General features: G+C 41.0%; 1 protein-coding gene, 9 non-coding genes and 1 pseudogene across 10 annotated transcripts; 10 read left to right on the plus strand and 1 right to left on the minus strand.

Moving 5' to 3' along the window:
* Window positions 1–87, plus strand: LOC130175605 (U2 spliceosomal RNA; annotated as a pseudogene; the record flags this gene model as incomplete).
* A 702-nt stretch (window positions 88–789) lies between these two features.
* Window positions 790–930, plus strand: LOC130175590 (U4 spliceosomal RNA). Its single transcript, XR_008828760.1, has one exon. It is a non-coding gene; the product is annotated as a U4 spliceosomal RNA (small nuclear RNA).
* Window positions 931–2,131: 1,201 nt separating this feature from the next.
* Window positions 2,132–2,243, plus strand: LOC130175592 (U5 spliceosomal RNA). Its single transcript, XR_008828762.1, has one exon. It is a non-coding gene; the product is annotated as a U5 spliceosomal RNA (small nuclear RNA).
* A 182-nt stretch (window positions 2,244–2,425) lies between these two features.
* LOC130175599 (U2 spliceosomal RNA) lies at window positions 2,426–2,617 on the plus strand. Its single transcript, XR_008828769.1, has one exon. It is a non-coding gene; the product is annotated as a U2 spliceosomal RNA (small nuclear RNA).
* Window positions 2,618–3,320: 703 nt separating this feature from the next.
* On the plus strand, window positions 3,321–3,461 carry LOC130175606 (U4 spliceosomal RNA). The gene has a single exon (XR_008828774.1). It is a non-coding gene; the product is annotated as a U4 spliceosomal RNA (small nuclear RNA).
* Window positions 3,462–4,662: 1,201 nt separating this feature from the next.
* Window positions 4,663–4,774, plus strand: LOC130175594 (U5 spliceosomal RNA). The gene has a single exon (XR_008828764.1). It is a non-coding gene; the product is annotated as a U5 spliceosomal RNA (small nuclear RNA).
* Window positions 4,775–4,956: 182 nt separating this feature from the next.
* On the plus strand, window positions 4,957–5,148 carry LOC130175587 (U2 spliceosomal RNA). The gene has a single exon (XR_008828758.1). It is a non-coding gene; the product is annotated as a U2 spliceosomal RNA (small nuclear RNA).
* A 709-nt stretch (window positions 5,149–5,857) lies between these two features.
* On the plus strand, window positions 5,858–5,998 carry LOC130175588 (U4 spliceosomal RNA). The gene has a single exon (XR_008828759.1). It is a non-coding gene; the product is annotated as a U4 spliceosomal RNA (small nuclear RNA).
* Window positions 5,999–7,199: 1,201 nt separating this feature from the next.
* LOC130175593 (U5 spliceosomal RNA) lies at window positions 7,200–7,311 on the plus strand. Its single transcript, XR_008828763.1, has one exon. It is a non-coding gene; the product is annotated as a U5 spliceosomal RNA (small nuclear RNA).
* Window positions 7,312–7,493: 182 nt separating this feature from the next.
* On the plus strand, window positions 7,494–7,685 carry LOC130175604 (U2 spliceosomal RNA). The gene has a single exon (XR_008828773.1). It is a non-coding gene; the product is annotated as a U2 spliceosomal RNA (small nuclear RNA).
* A 14,719-nt stretch (window positions 7,686–22,404) lies between these two features.
* LOC130174417 (coiled-coil domain-containing protein 106-like) lies at window positions 22,405–24,494 on the minus strand. The gene is made up of 4 exons (XM_056384212.1): window positions 24,431–24,494; window positions 23,645–23,854; window positions 23,388–23,495; window positions 22,405–22,715 (listed from the first exon to the last, which is right to left on the minus strand). Exons 1-4 carry the CDS (start codon window positions 24,492–24,494, stop codon window positions 22,405–22,407), a joined length of 693 nt encoding a protein of 230 aa, XP_056240187.1.
* Window positions 24,495–25,848: the final 1,354 nt, after the last annotated feature.

The following is a 25,848-nucleotide window of genomic DNA, read 5'->3' on the forward strand; positions in this document are numbered from 1 at the left end:
AGAGCTGGGAGCTGAAAAAGGGGCTTGCTCCGTTCGCTCCACGCATCGTCCCGGCATTGCAGTGCCGCCGGGTACGGTGCAACCTTCTTTCGCCTTGTGGAAAACCAAGCAATGACACAAACACAGAGTTTCACCTGACACTTTGTCGTTGGCTCGAAGAAAGGAAGTCGGCTCCCCCTGCAGTTTTGAACCCATTACGATCGTGCAAACCCACTCAACGGACATGACCGAATGCGTAACAGCATTGTTGATGGGCCATGGTACTGGCAAAATAACTTCTTCTTGAAAGGTCGGAAGACACCAACTGTAGGGTGCTTCGTATTCTGCTTGGATTAACCTGTTTTGGCTAATCACCCGGGATTGGAAAAAGTTGAAAAGGTCAACATAAATGGGAAGACCGGTAGGGTCACTTTTTAAATATCTGGACCCAACCTGACCACATTTTTCTATTGCTGTATATATGTGACTATGTCTAGCTGGATTTTTGAGCATTGTTGGTGGTTTGACTTAAAATTTGATATGGAAATGTGTTCAAACAATATAACACACACACACACAAAAAAGACAAAACGTTACATGGCAGCGTCTAAAGTATTGCAGCTCTGGGTCATCGCTTAAAACCCAAGTAAGTGGAAGTTGTATTCTGCATTGAACTAATACGCCCATGACTGCTGTTGCCCGGAAGAGGCGGGGTTTGCCGTAAACAAAAAATGCACGGGATGGGAAGTGCACCACGTGTGTTGTCAGTGTTGCACCAGCTCCATTTGTAAACTGGTAGTTGCTCTCTTTACTCTTTCGCAGGGGCGATTTCATAGTCTGTGAAGTTCTGCTGAGACGTGATTATTGCTAGTTGAAAACTTAACCCAATACCCCGCCTGGATGACTTGAAATACAGTCAGCTGTGGCAATTTTTGTTGGTCTCTGCAGGGACCTTTCAACTCTGTATTGATGACAAATCTCCAGTTGATGCATGATATTTAGCTCTTTGGTGTTCCCATTTATGTGGCTGTGAAGGGAAACATCCCTCATTTTTAGGCCACTTGGGAGAGTGGCCTCACTCTTGTGGAATTCATTTCTCTTTCATGGGAGATCAAGGAGTTCATCAGTAAATGAGTCAACTTCTTTTCTACTGATTGGGTGCGTGTTAAATGTCAAAAGAAGGCTTGGGAAAGGGAAATGAATGCTGTGTTGGCCGTTAAAATATGGAGGACTGCTCTTTCCTGTATATATAGATGGTCAATGAAGAGCAGGCGCAGGTTAATTCCGTTTGAAAGTGATTGATGGTTTTCATTATTCAGAGGTCACGTTACATACGTTTTACCCCTCTGTGTCGCCAATTTGCCATGAATGCAAATCAAATGATGGTGGACTGTCCACCAATTTATCCATTCTGATCCATAATGCTTTCTTTTTCTCTGGGGTCTAGCAGAGGACTCTCCCTACTGATAGGATGCTCAGTGGACTCATCAATTCTCCCTGCACCCATTCAAACAGTGTTGTCGACGGGCATGCTACGAGCAAAAGAAAAGCCCCCAAAGAACACAACGCCTTCTCGAAGACGGGAAGGCGCCGGCTTCACGTCGCTTGAGAAGATGGTCGCATTAACTGGTTTTTGTCACTCACCTGAAGTAACTGGGATTTCAACATTAACAAAGGTCAATACAAGGGGGGAAGAACGGTGGGGTCACTCTTTGAAATGATGGACTCAACCTGACCAGGGCTTGTGCAGCACACAACCTGACCAGTGCTAGTGCAGCACACAACCTGACCAGTGCTAGTGCAGCACACAATCAGCAGCTTAGACAAAGACTCCAAAAAGCGCAGTGAGATTTGGAATGTTGACTGTTGGCCGACAAAGCGGAAACAGAGGAAATGCTGCCCGAATCCCGTCAAACACTTTTTCTCTGTGTTTTTGTGGCTGCTCACCGGTGCCTGATAACTTCAAGTTTTTGGTAACTTGGACCTTAAGGCGCAGGCTCTTTCCTCCACAACCCCATTGGATAGAGCCTGTGACAACGTGGCGCTGGCGAGTCCCGGGACTTGGCTGGCGGCAAGCAAAGACAAGCCTACCGCGATGGTGGTGACTGTGGCGAATAGACTCCTGGGCTGTCCTTGGAGCGAGGGGCTGTACTGACTCTGGTTTCTCTTCATAACGCACAAGTCTTTCGCCTTTTACTAAAGACTTCCGTGGAGAGGAACAGCAACGAGTTCAAGCTATTTTTGGCAGGCTTTGCCTAACGGCGAAGCCCTTTGAGTTTGTTAAAGGTCAAAAAGCTGTCCACCTCACAAATGAGGGCGGCACAATGGAGAGCTTGGGAGGAGGTGCTAAAAAGCAGCCTTTGTCAGGCTCGTGTCAGAAACAGGAAACCGCGACTAGTGAGATTTGTGCCAAGAGTGTCACTTGGACATCAGACACCGGGAGCTCATCGCTTCTCGGCCTTTTGGCTAAGATCAAGTGTAGTATCTGTTCTTATCAGTTTAATATCTGATATGTCCTCTATACGAGGACAAACATATTAAAGTGATTTTTAGAGCTGGGAGCTGAAAAAGGGGCTTGCTCCGTTCGCTCCACGCATCGTCCCGGCATTGCAGTGCCGCCGGGTACGGTGCAACCTTCTTTCGCCTTGTGGAAAACCAAGCAATGACACAAACACAGAGTTTCACCTGACACTTTGTCGTTGGCTCGAAGAAAGGAAGTCGGCTCCCCCTGCAGTTTTGAACCCATTACGATCGTTCAAACCCACTCAACGGACATGACCGAATGCGTAACAGCATTGTTGATGGGCCATGGTACTGGCAAAATAACTTCTTCTTGAAAGGTCGGAAGACACCAACTGTAGGGTGCTTCATATTCTGCTTGGATTAACCTGTTTTGGCTAATCACCCGGGATTGGAAAAAGTTGAAAAGGTCAACATAAATGGGAAGACCGGTAGGGTCACTTTTTGAAATATCTGGACCCAACCTGACCACATTTTTCTATTGCTGTATATATGTGACTATGTCTAGCTGGATTTTTGAGCATTGTTTGTGGTTTGACTTAAAATTTGATATGGAAATGTGTTCAAACAATATAACACACACACACAAAAAGAAGACAAAACGTTACATGGCAGCGTCTAAAGTATTGCAGCTCTGGGTCATCGCTTAAAACCCAAGTAAGTGGAAGTTGTATTCTGCATTGAACTAATACGCCCATGACTGCTGTTGCCCGGAAGAGGCGGGGTTTGCTGTAAACAAAAAATGCTAGGGATGAGAAGTGCACCACGTGTGTTGTGAGTGTTGCACCAGCTCCATTTGTAAACTGGTAGTTACTTTCTTTACTCTTTCGCAGGGGCAATTTCATAGTCTGTGAAGTTCTGCTGAGACGTGATTATTGCTAGTTGAAAACTTAACCCAATACCCCGCCTGGATGACTTGAAATACAGTCAGCTGTGGCAATTTTTGTTGGTCTCTGAAGGGACTTTTCAACTCTGTATTGATGACAAATCTCCAGTTGATGCATGATATTTAGCTCTTTGGTGTTCCCATTTATGTGGCTGTGAAGGGAAACATCCCTCATTTTTAGGCCACTTGGGAGAGTGGCCTCACTCTTGTGGAATTCATTTCTCTTTCATGGGAGATCAAGGAGTTCATCAGTAAATGAGTCAACTTCTTTTCTACTGATTGGGTGCGTGTTAAATGTCAAAAGAAGGCTTGGGAAAGGGAAATGAATGCTGTGTTGGCCGTTAAAATATGGAGGACTGCTCTTTCCTGTATATATAGATGGTCAATGAATAGCAGGCGCAGGTTAATTCCGTTTGAAAGTGATTGATGGTTTTCATTATTCAGAGGTCACGTTACATACGTTTTACCCCTCTGTGTCGCCAATTTGCCATGAATGCAAATCAAATGATGGTGGACTGTCCACCAATTTATCCATTCTGATCCATAATGCTTTCTTTTTCTCTGGGGTCTAGCAGAGGACTCTCCCTACTGATAGGATGCTCAGTGGACTCATCAATTCTCCCTGCACCCATTCAAACAGTGTTGTCGACGGGCATGCTACGAGCAAAAGAAAAGCCCCCAAAGAACACAACGCCTTCTCGAAGACGGGAAGGCGCCGGCTTCACGTCGCTTGAGAAGATGGTCGCATTAACTGGTTTTTGTCACTCACCTGAAGTAACTGGGATTTCAACATTAACAAAGGTCAATACAAGGGGGGAAGAACGGTGGGGTCACTCTTTGAAATGATGGACTCAACCTGACCAGGGCTTGTGCAGCACACAACCTGACCAGTGCTAGTGCAGCACACAACCTGACCAGTGCTAGTGCAGCACACAATCAGCAGCTTAGACAAAGACTCCAAAAAGCGCAGTGAGATTTGGAATGTTGAGTGTTGGCCGACAAAGCGGAAACAGAGGAAATGCTGCCCGAATCCCGTCAAACACTTTTTCTCTGTGTTTTTGTGGCTGCTCACCGGTGCCTGATAACTTCAAGTTTTTGGTAACTTGGACCTTAAGGCGCAGGCTCTTTCCTCCACAACCCCATTGGATAGAGCCTGTGACAACGTGGCACTGGCGAGTCCCGGGACTTGGCTGGCGGCAAGCAAAGACAAGCCTACCGCGATGGTGGTGACTGTGGCGAATAGACTCCTGGGCTGTCCTTGGAGCGAGGGGCTGTACTGACTGTGGTTTCTCTTCATAACGCACAAGTCTTTCGCCTTTTACGAAAGACTTCCGTGGAGAGGAACAGCAACGAGTTCAAGCTATTTTTGGCAGGCTTTGCCTAACGGCGAAGCCCTTTGAGTTTGTTAAAGGTCAAAAAGCTGTCCACATCACAAATGAGGGCGGCACAATGGAGAGCTTGGGAGGAGGTGCTAAAAAGCAGCCTTTGTCAGGCTCGTGTCAGAAACAGGAAACCGCGACTAGTGAGATTTGTGCCAAGAGTGTGACTTGGACATCAGACACCGGGAGCTCATCGCTTCTCGGCCTTTTGGCTAAGATCAAGTGTAGTATCTGTTCTTATCAGTTTAATATCTGATATGTCCTCTATATGAGGACAAACATATTAAAGTGATTTTTAGAGCTGGGAGCTGAAAAAGGGGCTTGCTCCGTTCGCTCCACGCATCGTCCCGGCATTGCAGTGCCGCCGGGTACGGTGCAACCTTCTTTCGCCTTGTGGAAAACCAAGCAATGACACAAACACAGAGTTTCACCTGACACTTTGTCGTTGGCTCGAAGAAAGGAAGTCGGCTCCCCCTGCAGTTTTGAACCCGTTACGATCGTGCAAACCCACTCAACGGACATGACCGAATGCGTAACAGCATTGTTGATGGGCCATGGTACTGGCAAAATAACTTCTTCTTGAAAGGTCGGAAGACACCAACTGTAGGGTGCTTCGTATTCTGCTTGGATTAACCTGTTTTGGCTAATCACCCGGGATTGGAAAAAGTTGAAAAGGTCAACATAAATGGGAAGACCGGTAGGGTCACTTTTTGAAATATCTGGACCCAACCTGACCACATTTTTCTATTGCTGTATATATGTGACTATGTCTAGCTGGATTTTTGAGCATTGTTGGTGGTTTGACTTAAAATTTGATATGGAAATGTGTTCAAACAATATAACACACACACACTCACACACAAAAAAGACAAAACGTTACATGGCAGCGTCTAAAGTATTGCAGCTCTGGGTCATCGCTTAAAACCCAAGTAAGTGGAAGTTGTATTCTGCATTGAACTAATACGCCCATGACTGCTGTTGCCCGGAAGAGGCGGGGTTTGCCGTAAACAAAAAATGCTAGGGATGAGAAGTGCACCACGTGTGTTGTGAGTGTTGCACCAGCTCCATTTGTAAACTGGTAGTTGCTCTCTTTACTCTTTCGCAGGGGCAATTTCATAGTCTGTGAAGTTCTGCTGAGACGTGATTATTGCTAGTTGAAAACTTAACCCAATACCCCGCCTGGATGACTTGAAATACAGTCAGCTGTGGCAATTTTTGTTGGTCTCTGAAGGGACTTTTCAACTCTGTATTGATGACAAATCTCCAGTTGATGCATGATATTTAGCTCTTTGGTGTTCCCATTTATGTGGCTGTGAAGGGAAACATCCCTCATTTTTAGGCCACTTGGGAGAGTGGCCTCACTCTTGTGGAATTCATTTCTCTTTCATGGGAGATCAAGGAGTTCATCAGTAAATGAGTCAACTTCTTTTCTACTGATTGGGTGCGTGTTAAATGTCAAAAGAAGGCTTGGGAAAGGGAAATGAATGCTGTGTTGGCCGTTAAAATATGGAGGACTGCTCTTTCCTGTATATATAGATGGTCAATGAAGAGCAGGCGCAGGTTAATTCCGTTTGAAAGTGATTGATGGTTTTCATTATTCAGAGGTCACATTACATACGTTTTACCCCTCTGTGTCGCCAATTTGCCATGAATGCAAATCAAATGATGGTGGACTGTCCACCAATTTATCCATTCTGATCCATAATGCTTTCTTTTTCTCTGGGGTCTAGCAGAGGACTCTCCCTACTGATAGGATGCTCAGTGGACTCATCAATTCTCCCTGCACCCATTCAAACAGTGTTGTCGACGGGCATGCTACGAGCAAAAGAAAAGCCCTCAAAGAACACAACGCCTTCTCGAAGACGGGAAGGCGCCGGCTTCACGTCGCTTGAGAAGATGGTCGCATTAACTGGTTTTTGTCACTCACCTGAAGTAACTGGGATTTCAACATTAACAAAGGTCAATACAAGGGGGGAAGAACGGTGGGGTCACTCTTTGAAATGATGGACTCAACCTGACCAGGGCTTGTGCAGCACACAACCTGACCAGTGCTAGTGCAGCACACAACCTGACCAGTGCTAGTGCAGCACACAATCAGCAGCTTAGACAAAGACTCCAAAAAGCGCAGTGAGATTTGGAATGTTGACTGTTGGCCGACAAAGCGGAAACAGAGGAAATGCTGCCCGAATCCCGTCAAACACTTTTTCTCTGTGTTTTTGTGGCTGCTCACCGGTGCCTGATAACTTCAAGTTTTTGCTAACTTGGACCTTAAGGCGCAGGCTCTTTCCTCCACAACCCCATTGGATAGAGCCTGTGACAACGTGGCACTGGCGAGTCCCGGGACTCGGCTGGCGGCAAGCAAAGACAAGCCTACCGCGATGGTGGTGACTGTGGCGAATAGACTCCTGGGCTGTCCTTGGAGCGAGGGGCTGTACTGACTCTGGTTTCTCTTCATAACGCACAAGTCTTTCGCCTTTTACTAAAGACTTCCGTGGAGAGGAACAGCAACGAGTTCAAGCTATTTTTGGCAGGCTTTGCCTAACGGCGAAGCCCTTTGAGTTTGTTAAAGGTCAAAAAGCTGTCCACATCACAAATGAGGGCGGCACAATGGAGAGCTTGGGAGGAGGTGCTAAAAAGCAGCCTTTGTCAGGCTCGTGTCAGAAACAGGAAACCGCGACTAGTGAGATTTGTGCCAAGAGTGTGACTTGGACATCAGACACCGGGAGCTCATCGCTTCTCGGCCTTTTGGCTAAGATCAAGTGTAGTATCTGTTCTTATCAGTTTAATATCTGATATGTCCTCTATACGAGGACAAACATATTAAAGTGATTTTTAGAGCTGGGAGCTGAAAAAGGGGCTTGCTCCGTTCGCTCCACGCATCGTCCCGGCATTGCAGTGCCGCCGGGTACGGTGCAACCTTCTTTCGCCTTGTGGAAAACCAAGCAATGACACAAACACACGTGAGTTTCATGTGACACTTTGTCGTTGGCTCGAAGAAAGGAAGTCGGCTCCCCCTGCAGTTTTGTACCCATTACGATAGTGCAAACCCACTCTACGGACATGACCGAATGCGTAACAGCATTGTTGATGGGCCATGGTACTGGCAAAAAAACTTCTTCTTGAAAGGTCGGATGACACCAACTTTAGGGTGCTTCATAAACTGCTTGCATTAACCTGTTTTGGCTAATCACCCGGGATTGGAAAAAGTTCAAAAGGTCAACATAAATGGGAAGTCCGGTAGGGTCACTTTGTGAAATATCTGGACCCAACCTGACCACATTTTTGCTGTTTAGACCACTATTGCTGTTTATATGTGACCACTATTGCTGTTTATATGTGACTACACTTCAGGATAAGTTTTCCTTTCTATTTGAGTAAAATTCATGAAGAATATGATGGATTTCATGTTTACATGTCATAAAGTTATCAGTTACACCTGACAATGCAATACTGTTCAATAGCGCTGTTAAGCGTCAGGATCGCCTGTAATTCCTCGTTAGAAGCTTTCTCTGTGTCTGAGAACTGAGTTTTTCTCACTCGTCCTGTCTGTACAGAACACTTCAGGATAGGTTTTCCTGTCTATTTGAGTAGCATTCATGAAGAATATGATGGATTTCATTTTTACATGTCATAAAGTTATCAGTTACACCTGAGAATGCAAGTCTGTTCAAAAGCGTTGTTTTAACGTTTCCAGCGCCTAAATCTGCTCTTTTTTAAAGCTGTTTGTGTGTCTCCAAAATCTCAGGATTCACATTTAGTGGGATTTCTACACAGAACACTTCAGGATACGTTTTCCTGTCTATTTGAGTAGCATTCATGAAGAATATGATGGATTTCATGTTTACATGTCATAAAGTTATCAGTTACACCTGAGAATGCAAGTCTGTTCAAAAGCGCTGTTTTAACGTTTCCAGCGCCTAAATCGGCTCTTTTCCTCGTTAAAGCTGTCTGTGTGTCTCCAAAATCTTAGTATTCACATTTCTTGGGATTTCTACACAGAACACTTCAGGATAAGTATTCCTGTCTATTTGAGTAGCATTCATGAAGAATATGATGGATTTCATGTTTACATGTCATAAAGTTATCAGTTACACCTGAGAATGCAATACTGTTCAATAGCGCTGTTTAAGCGTCTGGATCGGCTCTTTTCCTCCTTAGAAACTGTCTCTGTGTCTGAGAACTGAGTTTTTCTCACTCGTTGTCCTGTCTGTACAGAACACTTCAGGATAGGTTTTCTCAGCATTCACATTAAGTGTGATTTCTACACAGAACTTGTGTACGGTGTCCTTGAGTGCCACGAAAGGTGCCTTTAAATAAAATGTATTATTAGTGCCACGGGTGCTCAGCTCCGAGGCACTCCTCTACAGCTAGAATAGCTGAGAGGAGTGCCTCGGGGCTCCGCCCCGAGGCATCTATTAATCTTCTGTTTCGGGTTTATTATTCTTCCGCCAAATTTCGGCGCGTAACTCGTCCCGCAGCTTTGAGAAAACCCCGGTAATATATATATCAAAACGTGCGTCTTGATCCCGCAAGGGGTGCTATGACTTTTGGTGTTAAAATTCCAATTTTTCCCAAAGTTATTCCCAAAAAACTGGGAATAAATAATGCATTAGAAATGCATTGGAATTTTCTTTAGAAACCCACCTTTTTTCGACAAAATTGCACCTTTTTGCTGAGTCACCCAGCTCTCTCATACCTGCACGTAGAAATGTGATTCAAACTGTAAAACGGAGGAAAACTTCTGCTCTCTCAAAAAGATAGCAACTGTTTTTACATAACATGTAAACTTTTCAAACTGTGAGCACTCAGAGGAGGAGTGCAAATCACTTTTTCTTCAAAGTTAGAGTGAAAGCATCAGTTGGCTAGAGTGCGTGAAGCAGTAAAAAATAACCTTTATTTTTATTTTTAACTCGAGCTCGCGGCCTAACCGTAAAAAGGAGACAAATAATTATTTCTGAAAATGTAGACATAGTTGTTGGGATTCATAAAATGTAACTTTGACAGGCAGGGTCTGCACAAAATTTAAATGGGGCTGCCGAGTCCGGCAGCAATACCTGTCTCACTCTCATTGACACCTAATGTAATCGTCTTTTTTTTTCAAAAGAATCTCTCTCTGTCTTCGCACTGAGCTTACGCACTCATTTTAAGGAATATCTGAATAAAATAGAGACTGTAGAAACTTCTGGCTTCAGTGTCTGGCACGGTCTTTTCGGTTTATGAAAACAAGTAACGGTTTTCTCATAATTTGCAGTTGTTTTAAAGCCATGTAGAAGCCAAATTCTGGGCAGATTTTCACATTGCCATGGCAACGGCAGCTCCTGACCTGTGTGTGTGCCTGCGTGCGCCTAGCAACCAGATAACCAACTCTCCAAGCTCTGCTAGCTTTACATTAGCCGCATGTTAGGTCTTAAATTACATTTAGTTAGGTCTTAAATATGTAAGTCCATTTACTACTTCCTTCGTTGCTTTTTTTTTTTGTTTTGTTAAAAGAGTGAATGAAGTTGTGACGGTCTCCGCTGAGACAGAGGAGAGGAGAAGCTACTAGCCCTCTCTCGCTGTCACTTCTAGTCGCGTTGCTCTCCTCCCCAGTAATGTTAAATTTAGCACAGAAAAAAACATAACAGTGGTAATTTAAATAGCGGTTCATGGGATTTATTAACCCTCAGGGGTCCCTCTGTCCTTTTTTGGACATTTTCTTTACTTTTCTTTTTTGATTTGCTGATCATTTTGGCTGTGTTACAGCTGAAGGTATGGATTTCTGCAAGAAAGTGTCTTTTTTGACATATTTTTAAAATCTAATGTCAGTTACTGTTACAGGTCTATTATACACTGGTAACACATTTTGTACCCTCTGGGGTTCCTCGCGTCCAAAAAAGGACACACAAAGAAAATGCTATAAAATTATCATATATCAATATTTTTTTCTGCTTTTTTTGCATAAATCTCTTAAACCACTTCAGTTCTGCTCAAACCTACCAAATGATTATTAGTTTTCAGGATTTTAACCCTTTAAATGCCAGTTTGTAGACATGTTGCCTCTTGTTTTATTTAAAAAAAAACAAGACAGAATATGAGATATTTCCCACATAATACATGATTGAGGGATGTGACATTGTTGTATATCAGAGTCTTTTATATCAAGACATTTCTCAAAACCAGAATATGATCAGGGTGACTTTTGAACACTGGAAATAAATCATGTACTCATCCCGGCAGTAGCCCCCGTGGCACTCAAAATTTCCCTGGAATTTTCTAGTTATTATTATTATTATATTATGTACTGTACAGAAGCACATAGAACTTAACATTAACTTGGATTCATTCATTCATGGTTTATTGCTTGGTATTAACTGGATAGCACATTAATTAATCAAGGACAGAATAGTAATAAGGATCAACCGATCATGTGTATGTAAATATCAGTAAGATTAAATTGAAAATATGTATTCTTAATTCATGGTGTTCAGGGGTCCTTCACTATGTAATGTTCTGGTAGAGACTGTGGGTAGTTATGCCAGGTGGGAAAGCAGAGTAGAACTTAACATAAACTTGGATTCAGTCATTCATGGTGTATTGCTTGGTATTAACTGGATAACACATTAATTAATCAAGGACAGAATTAGCCTAAATTGACTAACAGCAATAGGGATCAACCGATTCAGGGCTGATTCCAATTATTAGTAATCAAAGAGACAGAAATATTCGGAATGATGCCAATGCAAAACTACTGCTACATAAAGACACTCGCCATGGTTTTCAAGTTTCTATTATTTTCTATTATTTTGTCCAACCCATTTATGTCAACGAAGATACGCTAAATAACAGACACACTTCTGTATAAACAGTATAATCTTCATAAAGGAGATTAAAGGACAATTTATTGCAGGGCTGTTGTATTAGACACTCTTAGAAATGAAATGTTGGTTTTACTTAACTGAGTTATGTCAACTGGTCCCACAAAACTGTGTTGTCTAAACAGGAAAAGCAAACCACTATTAATGTTCACAAAACATATTAAGTAAATCTTACTTAATATTCTTACTTTAAAGCGACATGACATTATTATATTGCATAACCACAACAATATTATGTTGGATTTACTGACAACACATTAGGTTAACTTAATATGATTGAGTTCAATTAACTTAACACAAATGGACATTAGTAATGTGGTAGGTTTGTGTTAATGCAACAGCCTAGTTGTACTGGCTAAATCAAAAAGTTAAATAAATACAATTTAAGTTGCTTTACGTGAGCCTTTATTATACTCTGGAAACATTAGGAAACAGAGGAACTATCACACATAACGTGTATAATTGTGTATGTGTACAGTACACATTCACAAAAACTTAAAATATACTTATGAAATTAAAATAAAGAGTATAGATATATCATGTTACTCTTTTAACCCCACACCTGATTAAATCCACAATTTGTTGAACCATCTAAGTTTTATAGACAACTTAAACATTTGGTTAAATATAAACTGGTCAACCTGGAGGTTATGTTTACTGAAAATCTCTCTGGAAACATTAGGAAACAGTGGGACTGTGACACATAATGTGTATAATTGTGTGTGTGTACAGTAAACACACACATTCACAAAAAATGAAGATATACTTATGAAATAAAAACAAAGAGTACAGATATATCATGTTACTCTTTTACCCCCACACCTGATTAAATCCACATTTGTTGAACCATTTAAGTTTTATAGGTGTCACACCGAGGTGAGGTCAAGTTGGGTTTTTGTCCTGTCTCCATGTTTTGTCTTGTCATTTCCTGTTTTATTTTGAAAAAAGTAACTCTCCTCTCGTTTCAGGTCACTTGCCCTTCCTCACATGTCACCGGTCTGATTGTCTTCCCTGATTCCCAATTGTGTCCACCTGTTCCCCATTACCCTCATGTGTTCAAATAGTCTGCGTCTCCCTTTGTCTTGTGCCAGTGTGTTCGTCTTTGTTCATGTGCGTTCACCCCAGCCTTTTTCACAGTTTGGTCCATAGTCATTGCCACAGATTTTGTCGGTTCCTCCAAGAGAGAGATTTTTTGTTGTAAGTTTTATATCCTCGTTTTGTCTTCATAGTTAATGCTTGCATAGCCTTTTTGTTTCCTCCGTGTGGAGTGATTATTATTTACTTACCTTTTTCATATTATAGTGCCTCCAGTTTTCAGGAGAGTTTTTGTTGTTTCTATTTCATTTCTTTTGTTAATTTTTTTTTCCTCTGTAGTGAGAGTGATTTTCTGTTAATGTTTTATGTAGTCTTTTCCTCCCTTATTGGAGCGATTATTATTTTGGTAATTTGTTAAACTACGCTTCTTCTTTAAGAAGCGCGTCAGAGGTAATATTTCATAGCCTGTGTTTATTTCTCTGTCTTGGAGTTAAGAACCTCAAATTCCCAATAAAGACTCTGATACCCTGCATCTGCGTCCTGTGTCTAAGCCTGGTCGTGACAATAGGTAACTTAAAAATTTGGTTATGTTTACTGAAAATGTCAAAAGCTGTGCTGTGTGATATACACAGCGCTGCTGAGGTCAATATGAAATGTAACTCCTCAAGCAAGCCATCAACTGCTGAACATTGCACATGAAAAAAATTCTAATTTCAAAAGAACAGTTGCTACCTCCGCATTCATAGTATGTGCATTGATATGAGTCTCTCTGACCATCATAACCATGCTTCAATCTGAGTTTCAGGTAAGATTTACTGCAGGCCATCTTACTTTTAACTTCACGAATTCCAACTCCATCATTTGTATAAAAATGTACCAAAGGCGAAAATGTCAACTAACACAATTACAAACCAACAAAAAAAAAAGTCTTGAAACTTGACAGTTAAGTCCAGCACTTTTTCTCTTGAGTAAGAATCAACAGGGATCCAATCCAAGTCCAGTTCTTATCTACAGTCTTGATGGCAATTTACTCATGCAGTTTGTTTTTGAGGACTTGCACCTTAGTGGAGAGCATGTTCCCATCCAATCCCATCACCACTTTTTGAAGAAACTCAAAAGTGTATCGCAGGTCCTTGGGATAGCTCAAGTTTAAACAGTAGATCAAGCCAAACAGGGCTGCGCAGCCATTTGCCACATCTCTGAGGTCTTGCAGCACCTTACATCTTCCACGATGAGGCCAACATCCTCGAGTGGATCTGTTGCTTTTCCTCCCTCTCGTTCCACAGCGTAGATTCCCAAAACCACTTTCTCCATTTCTCTCTCTGCACCTACATCAACATCCTCAAAATGGCAGAAAGAAACAGTATTAATCAAACATATGTATTATTAATGCATATTTTCCATTAAAGAATAAGACTGGTAATTGTGTTTGTTGAACAATTAATCTACATTATCTCATTAGGAAGTACTCGTTTGGGCCACAGAGCTATGTTGGACCATGGTTTGCAGAAACAGTTTAAAAAATGAATAATTAAGGAATAGTTTCATGGGTGTTGTTTTTACAGGAGCGATTCTTATTAGTCTGCAGTGTCTTCTCTAAATTCTATACTTGTGACCATACACTGTATATTCATATATAGTAAGAATGTGTCCATTAAATGTCTCTGCTATCTTTGGAAAATTTGATGCTGAATGTCATAACTCACCATGTACTTCTTAATAAGGTTGTCAGGATCTTCATTTAAGTAGACGCATAATGCTTTCAGTATGCATTCCCGTTTTACTTCAATGCTTGGATTCTGTGGGAGACAATAAAAGAACTTTTACCAACTCTTAACCCTCCTGTTGTCCGTCCTTGGTCAAGGAGGGAAGAAGAAGGAAGGATTGAGGGAAAGAAGGAAGGAAGGAAAAAAATGAAGAAAGAAAGAAAGAAAGAAAGAAAGAAAGAAAGAAAGAAAGAAAGAAAGAAAGAAAAAGAAAGATAGAAAGGGATGGTGGAAAGAAGGAAGGGAGGGAGAAAGGGAGGAACAAATGAAGGAAAGGAAGGGGGTAAGGAAGAGGGAGGAAGGAAGGTGGATGGAGGGACAGAAGGAAGGGAGGAACAAAGGAAGGAAAGGAGAGGGAAAGAGAGAGGGAAGAGGAGGGAGGAATGAAGGAGGGATGGAGGGACAGAAGGAAGGGAGGAAAGAAGGACCGGACAAAACAGATTGGGTCAATTTCACCCAGGAGGACAACAGGAGGGTTAAAATATCTAATGGTTTTAGATTTGTAACTTTTAATATTAACGGGACATAAACAGAGGATATTGAATAATGAAATATAATTAGAAATTGTGCTAATGATGCTCATGAGTTCATTCTTTTATAATACTATGTTTGATTATGATATGGCTGGAAAGCATATCTGAACTTTATTGAAAGTGAAATGGGTAAAGAGGTTAAACAGTAACACCAAACAACTTTTTTATGTTAAGTGTTCAACTCTGAGTCAGGGTTTGAAACACACACACCTGATCCATGGCTACCATGATCTGGTTAATTCTGCGTCCTGCTGCCCCTCCCTTCTTTTTGAAAACCTTTATTTAGCTGGAGTGATGATCCAGTTGAGCCATAAAGGTTGACAGCAGGGGGATTGTTGTAATGCGGAAAAACTCTGCATTTACCTGGAACAGATTTGAGTCAGAATCTCAGATGAATCTTAAAATGATCTCATATCACTTTCAACTGTTTACATATTATGGAAATGTAACCATAGTTTTGCTATCGGCTCTAACTTTTGAGGTGATGGGTTAATGGTTTGCATTTATGCTAATATACTGTGCATTGTAATGCAGACAGATTGACAATATGCATGGTATTTTCTCCATTCACCTGGTTCAAATGAACACTGATATACTTAAGTCAATTTCTTTTTTTCCAAAATGAAGAGGTTATTGTTTAATAAATGTACAACCATTAAAAAACAAAAAACAAAACATGAACATTACCTGATTCTCAGAAAACAGGGCTAGCCATCTGTTTTTAAACTCTGCTATGAAGGGCATATCTTCAACTACTTCTCGTCTCCTATGGGCAAAGGTTTTCTCCATTTTACTGTTGATTAGCTGATGGTTGTTCTTCTTCTTCACCTCTAATGTAAGTGCTTCCCTTTCCTTTTCAAGGCTTTCTTTGGTTTAACCTGCTGGGTAATCAGGACAGAAGTTGACCTCTGCTTTGTTTGGCTTCTTCACCTGGTTTGGACCTTGACCCATGGCACCTCGCTTCGCTTTGACGGCATTTATGCTCAACTCTGGGCAGCCAATGTTCCTCAGTCTTGTGCGGTAGTTTGCCATTTTATACTTCAAACTAATTTTCCATCCATAGAAGCTGGTAACTGATCCCTGCTCCTTTAAACAAGGATACTTTGTTATCAGGGCCTGGGCGACATCATCAAACTCTGATCTTGAAGGATACACTTTGTATTTGACAATTTCTGATGCCAAACCATCAAGTATATCTGACTTTAGTTTAGGACTTGGAGTCAAAAGAGTACCACTGTTCAGGAAGGCTTGGTTGGCCCTTTCCAACTGAATCTGTACCTCAAAATTAAACTGAGGTATCTGGAAATTTTGGGGCCATGGCTGTGACCTAAGGGAAGAACCTGAAGATGTGGATTCGGCGGAGGAAAGTATATCTGTGTCTGATGCTGTGGACAAAGAACTGTCATCTAACCACTGTAAACCAGGTTGATATGTGGTTGTGTCTGTCTCGTCTGTTAAGTAAATAACTTTAACAGTGCTCTTTTCTTTGATTTCTGAGATCTTTGTCAAGTTCACAAACTCATTGTCAAATTCAATGTCTCTATACTGCAGTCTGAAATTTCCAGGCAAGCTGAATTGTCTTTTAATATCTTCTTTGAGAGCCTGTATTGAATCCGGCATCCCATTGGGCAGAGTTAGTTTTGATGCGTTGTCCACTCCAAGTACAACTCTCAGTGATGCAGACATCTTGTGTTCATTCTGAAAACAAAAACAAAACACTTAATAGTTTTCTCACATAAATCTCATCAGCCTTTGCATAATGAATTTCAGCATTGCAACACTTTATTTAGGAGTAACTGAGTTTTGATAATGGTCAAACCATTTTACCATATTTCATTTAAAGAAATTACCTGTCACATGTACAAATCTTTTTAAAGTAACCATTCGCAAGGATCCAACTCTATAGTCAGCCAGAGGATACTGGTCAGAGAGCTCCTTCAGCTCAACCACTGCAAACTGTGTTGTTGGATGCAACTCAAAAGCTTGATAGTGGTCTCTGTACCATGAGGTCAGTTTTTTAATGATGAGACTCAACTCATTTCTTATAATGCACAGCTGAATTATTTCAGAAAATTCAGGCAGACCACCACATGATCCATGCACAACTATCATACCTTTTTTGTACTTTATGCCATTAACAGTGACGCTTTGAGCAACGTTTACAGTAGTAATTTCAGGGTATTTCCGGGCAATTGTGTTCACAACATCATCATTGAGGACATCAATGGGGACCTCTGAGATTTGAACAACATCCAAGGAGAGGTTTTCATTGTCAGGACAAAGCATATGATGGGCAATCATTAACTGATGTTTTGCTGCCAATGACAAAGTTACATTTCTAAAGTTATTTATATGCCTCACAACCTGCTTAAAAAAGCTATGTTTGGCCTCGAAGCGCATAGTCCATAATGACACAAGAGGACCAAAACATTTTATCATTTCTGGATAGTGTTCCAGAAAATGATGTTCGGGCAACAACCTTTGATCTGGAAACAGTTCCTGATAACGTTTTCGATGGTCTGATATTTTGCACTCCAAGTAGGCAACTGATTCTAGAGTATGAACAGGTGCAACGGCCAATTCTGCAATGTCCTTTAAATCTAAAATCACCTGCCAAGCAGGTTCCTCATTGGGAACAAGTTCTCCTACAATGAAAGGGAGTAACCGAAGAAGACACCAATTTTCGTGGGCGTTCCCACCTACTGTGTGTTTCTTCTGTAAATTTTTTGATAACAAATGAGGCCGGTTAGTTTTATCTCCCTCTTTGTAAGGAAAAGAATGGATAAGATTATTGAGGTGTTCAAGAGTGAACAACCTTTTAGATATAAGCAGCTGAATGCACCTTGCTAACTCGACAGGAACTATGCCTTCAAATAGGTCGTGGACGATGTCTGGTGGATAACCTGTTGTCACATTAAAGTGAGAAAGGCTGTCAGTTAAAATGCAAGACCTTCTTACCCCAAAGCAGCTTATCCCCTTTTCTTGAGCTGTCTTGATGTGGAGCTGGTGAACTTCCTTGGTTCTGCGCTCAAAAACTCCTGTTTTTACTTCCTGCGTCTGGATGTCAGAAAGCTGAGCTGTACAAAATCGACAGAAATATTTTCCTGAAAAATTCTCTACAAATCCAGCTAGCCCATGAGCTCCTAGATTATCCGCAGCAACACATTGTATTGTGCCCTTGATAAAAACTCCAAGATGTGGAATATATAGGCCTTGCTGTTCCAAAATCACTAAGTTATGCAAGAGGTTCAAATATCTCTTCAAAAAACTTTTCAAAAGTTTTCACATCACTTTTGCATAACAGTGCCAAGTAGATTGAGGAAAGGGCTGAGCTGCAACCAGGAGGTAAGTTACCTAAAATAAAGTAGACTGCACAAAGTTTATGTTTCTTCTTCTATGTAAAAACATAGGGAAATCCTTAAATCCTCACCAAAAAAAGTTTTTTTTTGTGATGCTCACCATCCTGAAAGCTCACATACTGATTTACATTTGCAGATAAAGTTGTATGATTATCAACAAGCTTATCAACTATATTTTTACGAGCAAGTAACTGCTGTAGAGACTTTAGTAAGGGAACGTACTGAAATGTTTTGTTGGACTTTGCCTCCAGTACATACTCGACAGGTTCCACAACCTTAAATTTTTCCTTGTAGTATTGTTTGCGTTTGAAGGCAGTTGCCAGTGGACCGCCCTCAGCAACAGATTTTACCAAAGGATTATTAGTAGAAATGGCAACACTGAGTTCATTAATTATGAGCTGGTCAACCTGGAGTTTATGTTTACTGAAAATGTCAAAAGCTGTGCTGTGTAATATAGGCAGTGCTGCTGAGGTCAAAATGAAATGTAACTCCTCAAGCAAGACATCAATTGCTGAACATGGGACATGTGAAAAAACCTCTAATTTCAAAAGAACTGTTGCGAATTTTTGAATGATTGATTCTTGCAAGTTATCATCTGGTGTGTCAGTTTCAATCAGATTATGACAATCTAAATCTGAAGCAGTTTCTCCAAGATCAACTGGATGGTCTTCAGATGCATAGTCATCACCATTTACATTACCACCTTTCACTACTTCAACTTTAAAGTCTTTGACTGTGCAGTGTGGATGCTTCCTATTCTTATGTGATTTGTAAGTAGCATATATATTAGTCTGAAACGTACAATTCTGAAACACACAAGTTACTTTTTCATGACACTTCAGATGATTGTTGATGTGAGAAAAGTACTCTCTACTAGATGGTATTTCACTTCCAGGGCACAAAAGGCATGTAAAAACTCCTAGTTCTGCACTGCTAGTACCTAACACATTAACATGACATCGACTCAAATGAGTTTTAAGAGCATTCCATGTTTTAAATGAGCAGGGACATTCATAGTATGTGCATGGATATGAGTGTCTCTGACCGTAATGATAATGCTTCAATTTGTAGTGTTTAAGTAACTGGGACCTCGTAGATACAGTCTCAGAGCAATGCTTGCACCTCCACATCCAGAGCCTACAAAGAAGAGAGACAGTGATTAGTAATCTCTTCAACTGTTAGAATTAGCACTGCTTATAAAACAGATATGGAACATAGGGTGACACTTTCTATGAAGACTACATCTATAGTGTATTATGAGCACATTCATAGTAAATTATAATGCTCATCATAATCAATCATAACACATGACAACTACTCATAGACACACATAACGCTTTATGAGGCACTATATCAACAGTTATAAATCTATCTTATAATGACTTATAAATCCAAGGGCCTTATGAGTGCTCTTGACTGGTTATAAACTACAGGCTGACTGATGGGGCTTATAATACATTATAACTACTTATACCCCTCTATACACACATCTCAACAATCAACTGTTATAGGATGCCATAAGTATATATAAGTTATCAATGTATGCTTTAAGTAAAGTGAGGATCATTTTGATGCATCTATAATGCAGTATACCTAATCATGATGTTTCATTGTTGGTGTTCAGTAAAGTGTAACACATTTGCATGCATTTAAAAGAAGCTATGCTGTATCATAAATCATTTCGTCAGATACCAATATAGAGAATTACACTAAGATTAGTCTGCTTTAGGAATATAACGGTAAAGCTTAGTTTCAACCTGTAGGGGGCAATCCACGTGCATATTTTGACCACAAAATGTATATTTTTAATTAGCTACAGATTTGGACCTGAATCAATCACCAACACTACTGAATACATAGACATAATAGTTTACAGCTGGAAACATTGGCTTTGGGGTTTAGTTACTGTTTAAGGTATAAAACACAAAAAGGGAGAAAAAGACATAGTACATTTTTAAAGCTTTATTTTAGCAATGAAAACAGTCCTGTTAACTGTTCTACCATCTTAAACATTAAATGCGTAGGATTTAGATGCATCTACTTGTGAAACTATGCAGCCACTGTCTCTATTTACATTCATGAGTGTTGAATTTCCTCCTATCATGAATGAGCTGGCGGTGAGGAGGTGAGAAATCACGGTTTGAACTTCTTTCTTAATTAAAAGATGCGGTAGTTAGTAAGGTGGTTCCAAACCCAATCAAGGGGAGAAAGTGGAATCCAAGAATCGCAGTGCAGGAGGCAGAAGCAACGCTTAGGCATACAGAGATTGTGGGTAATGTCCAAATAGGCCGGGGAGGCTTGGGGCTTGGCCCAGGCAAACCGGTGTGGAGTAGAGCAGGTCCCAAGGAGAAGAGAAAGCTAGTCGTGGAGCAGTTCGTAGACAGGAGGAATTATTAAGGGGTGCTAAGGCAGTAGCCCAGGCTAAGCAGGGACAGTGGGTGAATTGGGAAGGTGTAGATAAGAAAAAGCTTAACTGGAAAGAACTCTGGAGCATGGAGGAAAGTAGTATTAGATTCTTGATAGGGGCAACAACTAATGATGTACTGCCAACTCCCCAGAACCTAAAACTCTGGGTAAATGGAGACCCACTATGTTCATTGTGTTCAGGTACTGCAACTTTAAAGCACATTCTGTCAGGGTGTAAGGTTAGTCTGTCGCAAGGCAGGTATACGTGGCGACATAACCAGGTTCTAAAAAGCTTAGCTGCAGGAATTGAAGAGTTACGGAGGCAGGCAAATTTAGGAGGACCTAAAACAAAGAAAGGTGCAATCAAGTTTGTTCAAGAGGGAGAGAAAGTTGGTAAGACAACAAGAAGGCAAGGCATCTTAGAAGGTGCTTGTGATTGGGAAATGCAGGTAGATTTAGAAGGAAAACTTCTTGTTCCCCAGGAAATAGCCATTACAAAGCTAAGGCCTGATATAGTCTTGTGGTCTAGGAGTAGAATGAAAGTATATTTCATAGAGCTGACTGTTCCGTGGGAGGCCTTAGTTGAAGAAGCATATGAAAGGAAAAAGCTCAGGTATGCAGAGTTAGGGGCAGAAGCAGAGCAGCGAGGATGGAAAGTTAGGATATGTCCAGTGGAAGTAGGATGTAGAGGATTTGTAGCAAGGTCTGTTGTCTCTTTGGTAAGGGAGTTAGGAGCAAGTGGACAGAGTGTGAGGAAAATTGTAAAGGACATGTCAGATGAGGCAGCAAGATCCAGTCAGTGGATTTGGATGAGAAGGAGTAATGGTAGCTGGGGGCCCAGCAGGGGGAGCACTTAGGATAGATAGACTCTTAGGAGAAGCAAGGAAGAAATCCAGGAAGAGGAAGTGTTTTTAAGTGGGGGTGTGGCCTGTGTGAGCCTCTTTGAGACCATGCGGTTAGTCCAGGTGAGGTGGCCTGTATTGTTTGCTTGTATCGAATTGATTTGTAGTGTGTCTGTGGCTGTTTAGGTGAGTTTGTTTGTTTTAGGTGAGTTGCATGGTGTGGTGTTGAAGAATAGGGGGGGATGTAGAGCACAGCCTAATCCGGCGGGGGAGAGTTTAGCTCAAAAAGGCTTCTCTCCTTGACTCTGCCTCCTTCAAAATGGCCACCACTTTCTCCAACTGTTTAGGGGAGTTTGTTTGCTGAATCTGCTAGTGTGTTTAGTCAGAGTTGATGATGGTGTTGTTTGTGGTAGCATAGGCAAGATAAAGAAAATAGTCGTGGTGTGAGGAGCAGTGATGGCTGGCATTAGGGGAGTGACTCTGGGACGCCAGTGATCACTGTCTAGCCTCCTGGAGGTGTTGTGGGACCAACTAGACGAAACACTGGTGAAAGGAGGTTCCCACCTGATGACCCCAAAGACATGTTAGTTATCACTGCTCATTAGTCTGTACAGCTAAATTAATAGTTATCATAGGACATGTTAAGCTTAGGGAGCTATTCACTGAGTCTGGTCCATTTTCTGTAGCACAAGCTTTGTGTTTATCTTAAATAAATAAACTGTAAAGTGCAAACATGGGCATGGAAACTACTTCAAGCCACTTCTACAAATATACAAATATATCATACTACATACTGTAGGTGTGAACTGCAAACCTGACCTTTAACAATACAACAATTCACATGTTTATACTTGGGTGGCGATTGGAAGCAGAGTGCCCTCTTGCTTCATTTTCAAAATCTTTTCTTTGACCTCTGGGGTCATGGCACTGCGGCACCTTTCAATGAATGTTGACAGCTTTTCTTTCCGCTCATCCCAGGCCCCCACATTTCTAAATATCTCCGGTGCAGCAATGCTGATTTCAGCAATGGGTGCTGTTCTGGACACGGTGTTTCTGTCAGCACCAATGGTCTCAAATGCTGCTTTCATCGAACCCCCTCGATTGAAGGCATCCATGGCCATCTTGTATCGTGCTACGATGCTCCTGGTGTTTCTGGCTGTAAATGGTACATTAAAACCAGATTGTGTTTAAAAAGCTTGCTGTCAAAATGTGCAAACTTGTTAAAACTGTAATGAGCAATTACCTCTTCTTCTTCTCATCAGCTCATCAGTGGGTTTAACTTTGCGGGAAGAGGAGGAAGAGGGTGGAGATTTCATTCGGTAGCTCTTCAATGGATGAATCTAGAATAGAAATCAAGGGAGGATCAAAACAGATCTTGATAGTGTCTTTCAAAATATAAACAAATGCCATGGAATAAGCTGCTAGAGATTGTTTTTGGCAGTACAGGCTCAGGTAATAAAAAAAATGTCATCATGATGACATGCATCTGAATGTGTCAATTAAATGAAACAGGTTTGAGGTGAGAGAGTGATAAACATGGCCTCTTCCAACCAACCAAAACTTGTTGATAAAGCAGATGCACTAAGGGAAATATGACATTATTGCCTGCAGAACTGACAGTGAAGCCAAAGCCCTTATGTCAAGCTTTCCGTGGACAGCAGATCACTGCATAACAAGTAAAAGTTAAAACTAAGACTGTGACCTACCGCTAATTATTAACCATCTAATTAATATATCAATATAACTCTTAATACCGATACATCGCCCAGCCCTACCAGACAATGAGAAGAAATGTAGGATTTGATTCATCTGTATGTGCCTTTGTTACCTTCAGATGAATCAGAAAGAACAGAACTGGAGTCTTCATCTTCCTTGTCAGAAGCAATGCTCATTAATTGCTTGGCTTCGTTCCCATTCCCATGCTTGCGTTTGACACCTGCAAATAACAAAACAAATTCTGTGGCTAGTGATCTAGTTGTGAGAAAGGAATAAATATGAAAACACATTTTGTCTGTGTACTGAAGAAAACCAGAGAGTGAAAAAAATATACTTGTACTGTATGAATGTGAATGGATAATTACTCACCTGACTTGCCAGACATGATTGTGGAATTGTCTTCATCCTTCTTGGAGACTAGCTGATGGATGAGCTCATCCTTTTTCTTAAGTTCTCCTTGCAGGTAAGTATTATCATCTTTGAGGAGGGAGATGGTTTCATCACGAAATTGCCCCTTCTCTTTCTCTGCCTCCAGAAGTTCTTTAAGTTTTTGAACCTCCAGAACTGCATTTGGTGAGCCTGTTGAAATAATTACAAATGAAGTAACCCTTACATAAGAATTTCTCTTACAATAATAACAGGAATAAATAATAATAATAACAGGAGGTATGTATAATTGCAACACATAAATTAAGAATCCCTGATTGTGTATCTATGTGTGCCAACACAAAGGTCTCAAAGATTCTAAGATGTAACTAATTGTGTGCTGCAATTGGTCATTGTGTCACTGTACACTCATTGTAATTGCTGTGCATGTAGAGTCTGTGTATCACCTGCCTGCCCTGTCAGTTTTGCTTTTTTTTTGTTTTGTCTTATATCAAGTGTAGTACAATATGACTATTGCGTATGTGATGTTGATTCTGAAACAATATATTGAACAGCCACAGCATCAGCCATAGACATGGACCATACTGAGAACCTACTTTATTGATCCCAAACTGGGAAATTCTCTTGTCACAGCAGCAAGACACAGTGTACAGGATAAAACCTTGTGTCACACATTATTAAAAACAATGCTGTTGTTAATATTTAGTAGTCAATGACCCACATCTCAACAATTTGTTACAATACCAGATAAAAAGAATATTACCATACCTTTTATGCTGTTCTGGGGAGATGACTCCGCCTTGGGATTGGCTTTCACCTTGCGACAAGTCATGGTTGAAATGGGCTAGATTAATAAAAAGCAAGGCACATGTTATGAGTTTCAAGAAAATGCCATTATTGTTATAATATATTATATATTTCTGCATTATGATATCAATTACAGATGCGTTACCTGTTAATTAATTATTAACTTGCATATACATAATAATTTGCATACTGTACATGCAGCAGTCAAATATACAAAAACATGAGGGATGCACTTCAATGAAAATGCTTCATACCTATGACAATCTAAATATAGAAACAATATAAAAGATGCCAATAAAAATAGTTGGCTATTTATGCCAGTTTTCTTTGGTGGGACATGTCCACTTTTTACAACCGTGGAGCGGCGAGTGGGGGGAGGGGGTCGACATATAGTCCTATTTTTTTGGAAATCGAATTATGGCCAGGAGAAAATACATGCAGTGTCAATTAGCAGGTTTCCTTGCTAGCAAGCAAACTCAATGTTAGCTAGGTCTGTTTGTAACTTATGTTCACAGTCTGTATTTGCAGGTGATTTTATTTTTCGTTTATCTTGAGTCACATATTTAATTTGTCTTGCTACTGTTTTTTTTCCATCTCTTAACAATACAACCAGTCAATGCACCTTTTTCAAGTTGAACATGTGCAGGAAAGTAGATGTGGCAGGAGGTCAGACTTCACCAATGACTAACTGAATCGCCATGAGAAAGAAAAAAGTTAACTGTCTGGGCTCCTTCCTAAAAGCAAACTGATTTTTTGAATATTGTAGAAAGTAAAGTTTGTGGCAAACAAAAAAGTATGACACTTACACATTTTTCAGCTCACAAACGCACACAGCTCAGGCGTGCGGTCTCGGTCTGCAGCCACACGACGCCAGAAGTGAAGAAGAGAGACCTGTTCCGGATTGTGCGCAATGAGCATGCGTGAGGAGAACCTCCCGCAACTTTCAAACTGAGCGCCATTTTGGGGAAACGAAAAGCGAGGGTGGTCTCAACATGGGTAAATTAAAGCAAGGATTAACCGATTTATTGCGTGCAAGAGATACTTTTGGCAATCGAAGAAAGATTGTGCTGTGGAAGGGACTCTTGAAGCGCCAAATGATGTGTAAATCATGCGATACTCCGATGACTGCTGTGCAGGTTTCAAGACAGGACGGCTTCCACTGGTAAGAAAAGCTAGCTAGGCACTTTCAACAAGACTAACGTTAGTGGAAATGTTTTGCTCGTGTTTGTAAAATATATTGTCTTGTTTTTGAAAAAAATGGCTATATCATATTATTTACGCCTTGCAGTCTTGACGCGTTTTAAGTCAACCTCCACTAGAGTGCTGACTTTTGCTTTTTCCAAGCCCTCACCTGACTGCCATCAATAGCCTATTAGAAT

The sequence above is a fragment of the Seriola aureovittata genome, chromosome 9 (assembly GCF_021018895.1).
Source record: "Seriola aureovittata isolate HTS-2021-v1 ecotype China chromosome 9, ASM2101889v1, whole genome shotgun sequence".
NCBI classification, from domain to species: Eukaryota; Metazoa; Chordata; class Actinopteri; order Carangiformes; family Carangidae; genus Seriola; species Seriola aureovittata.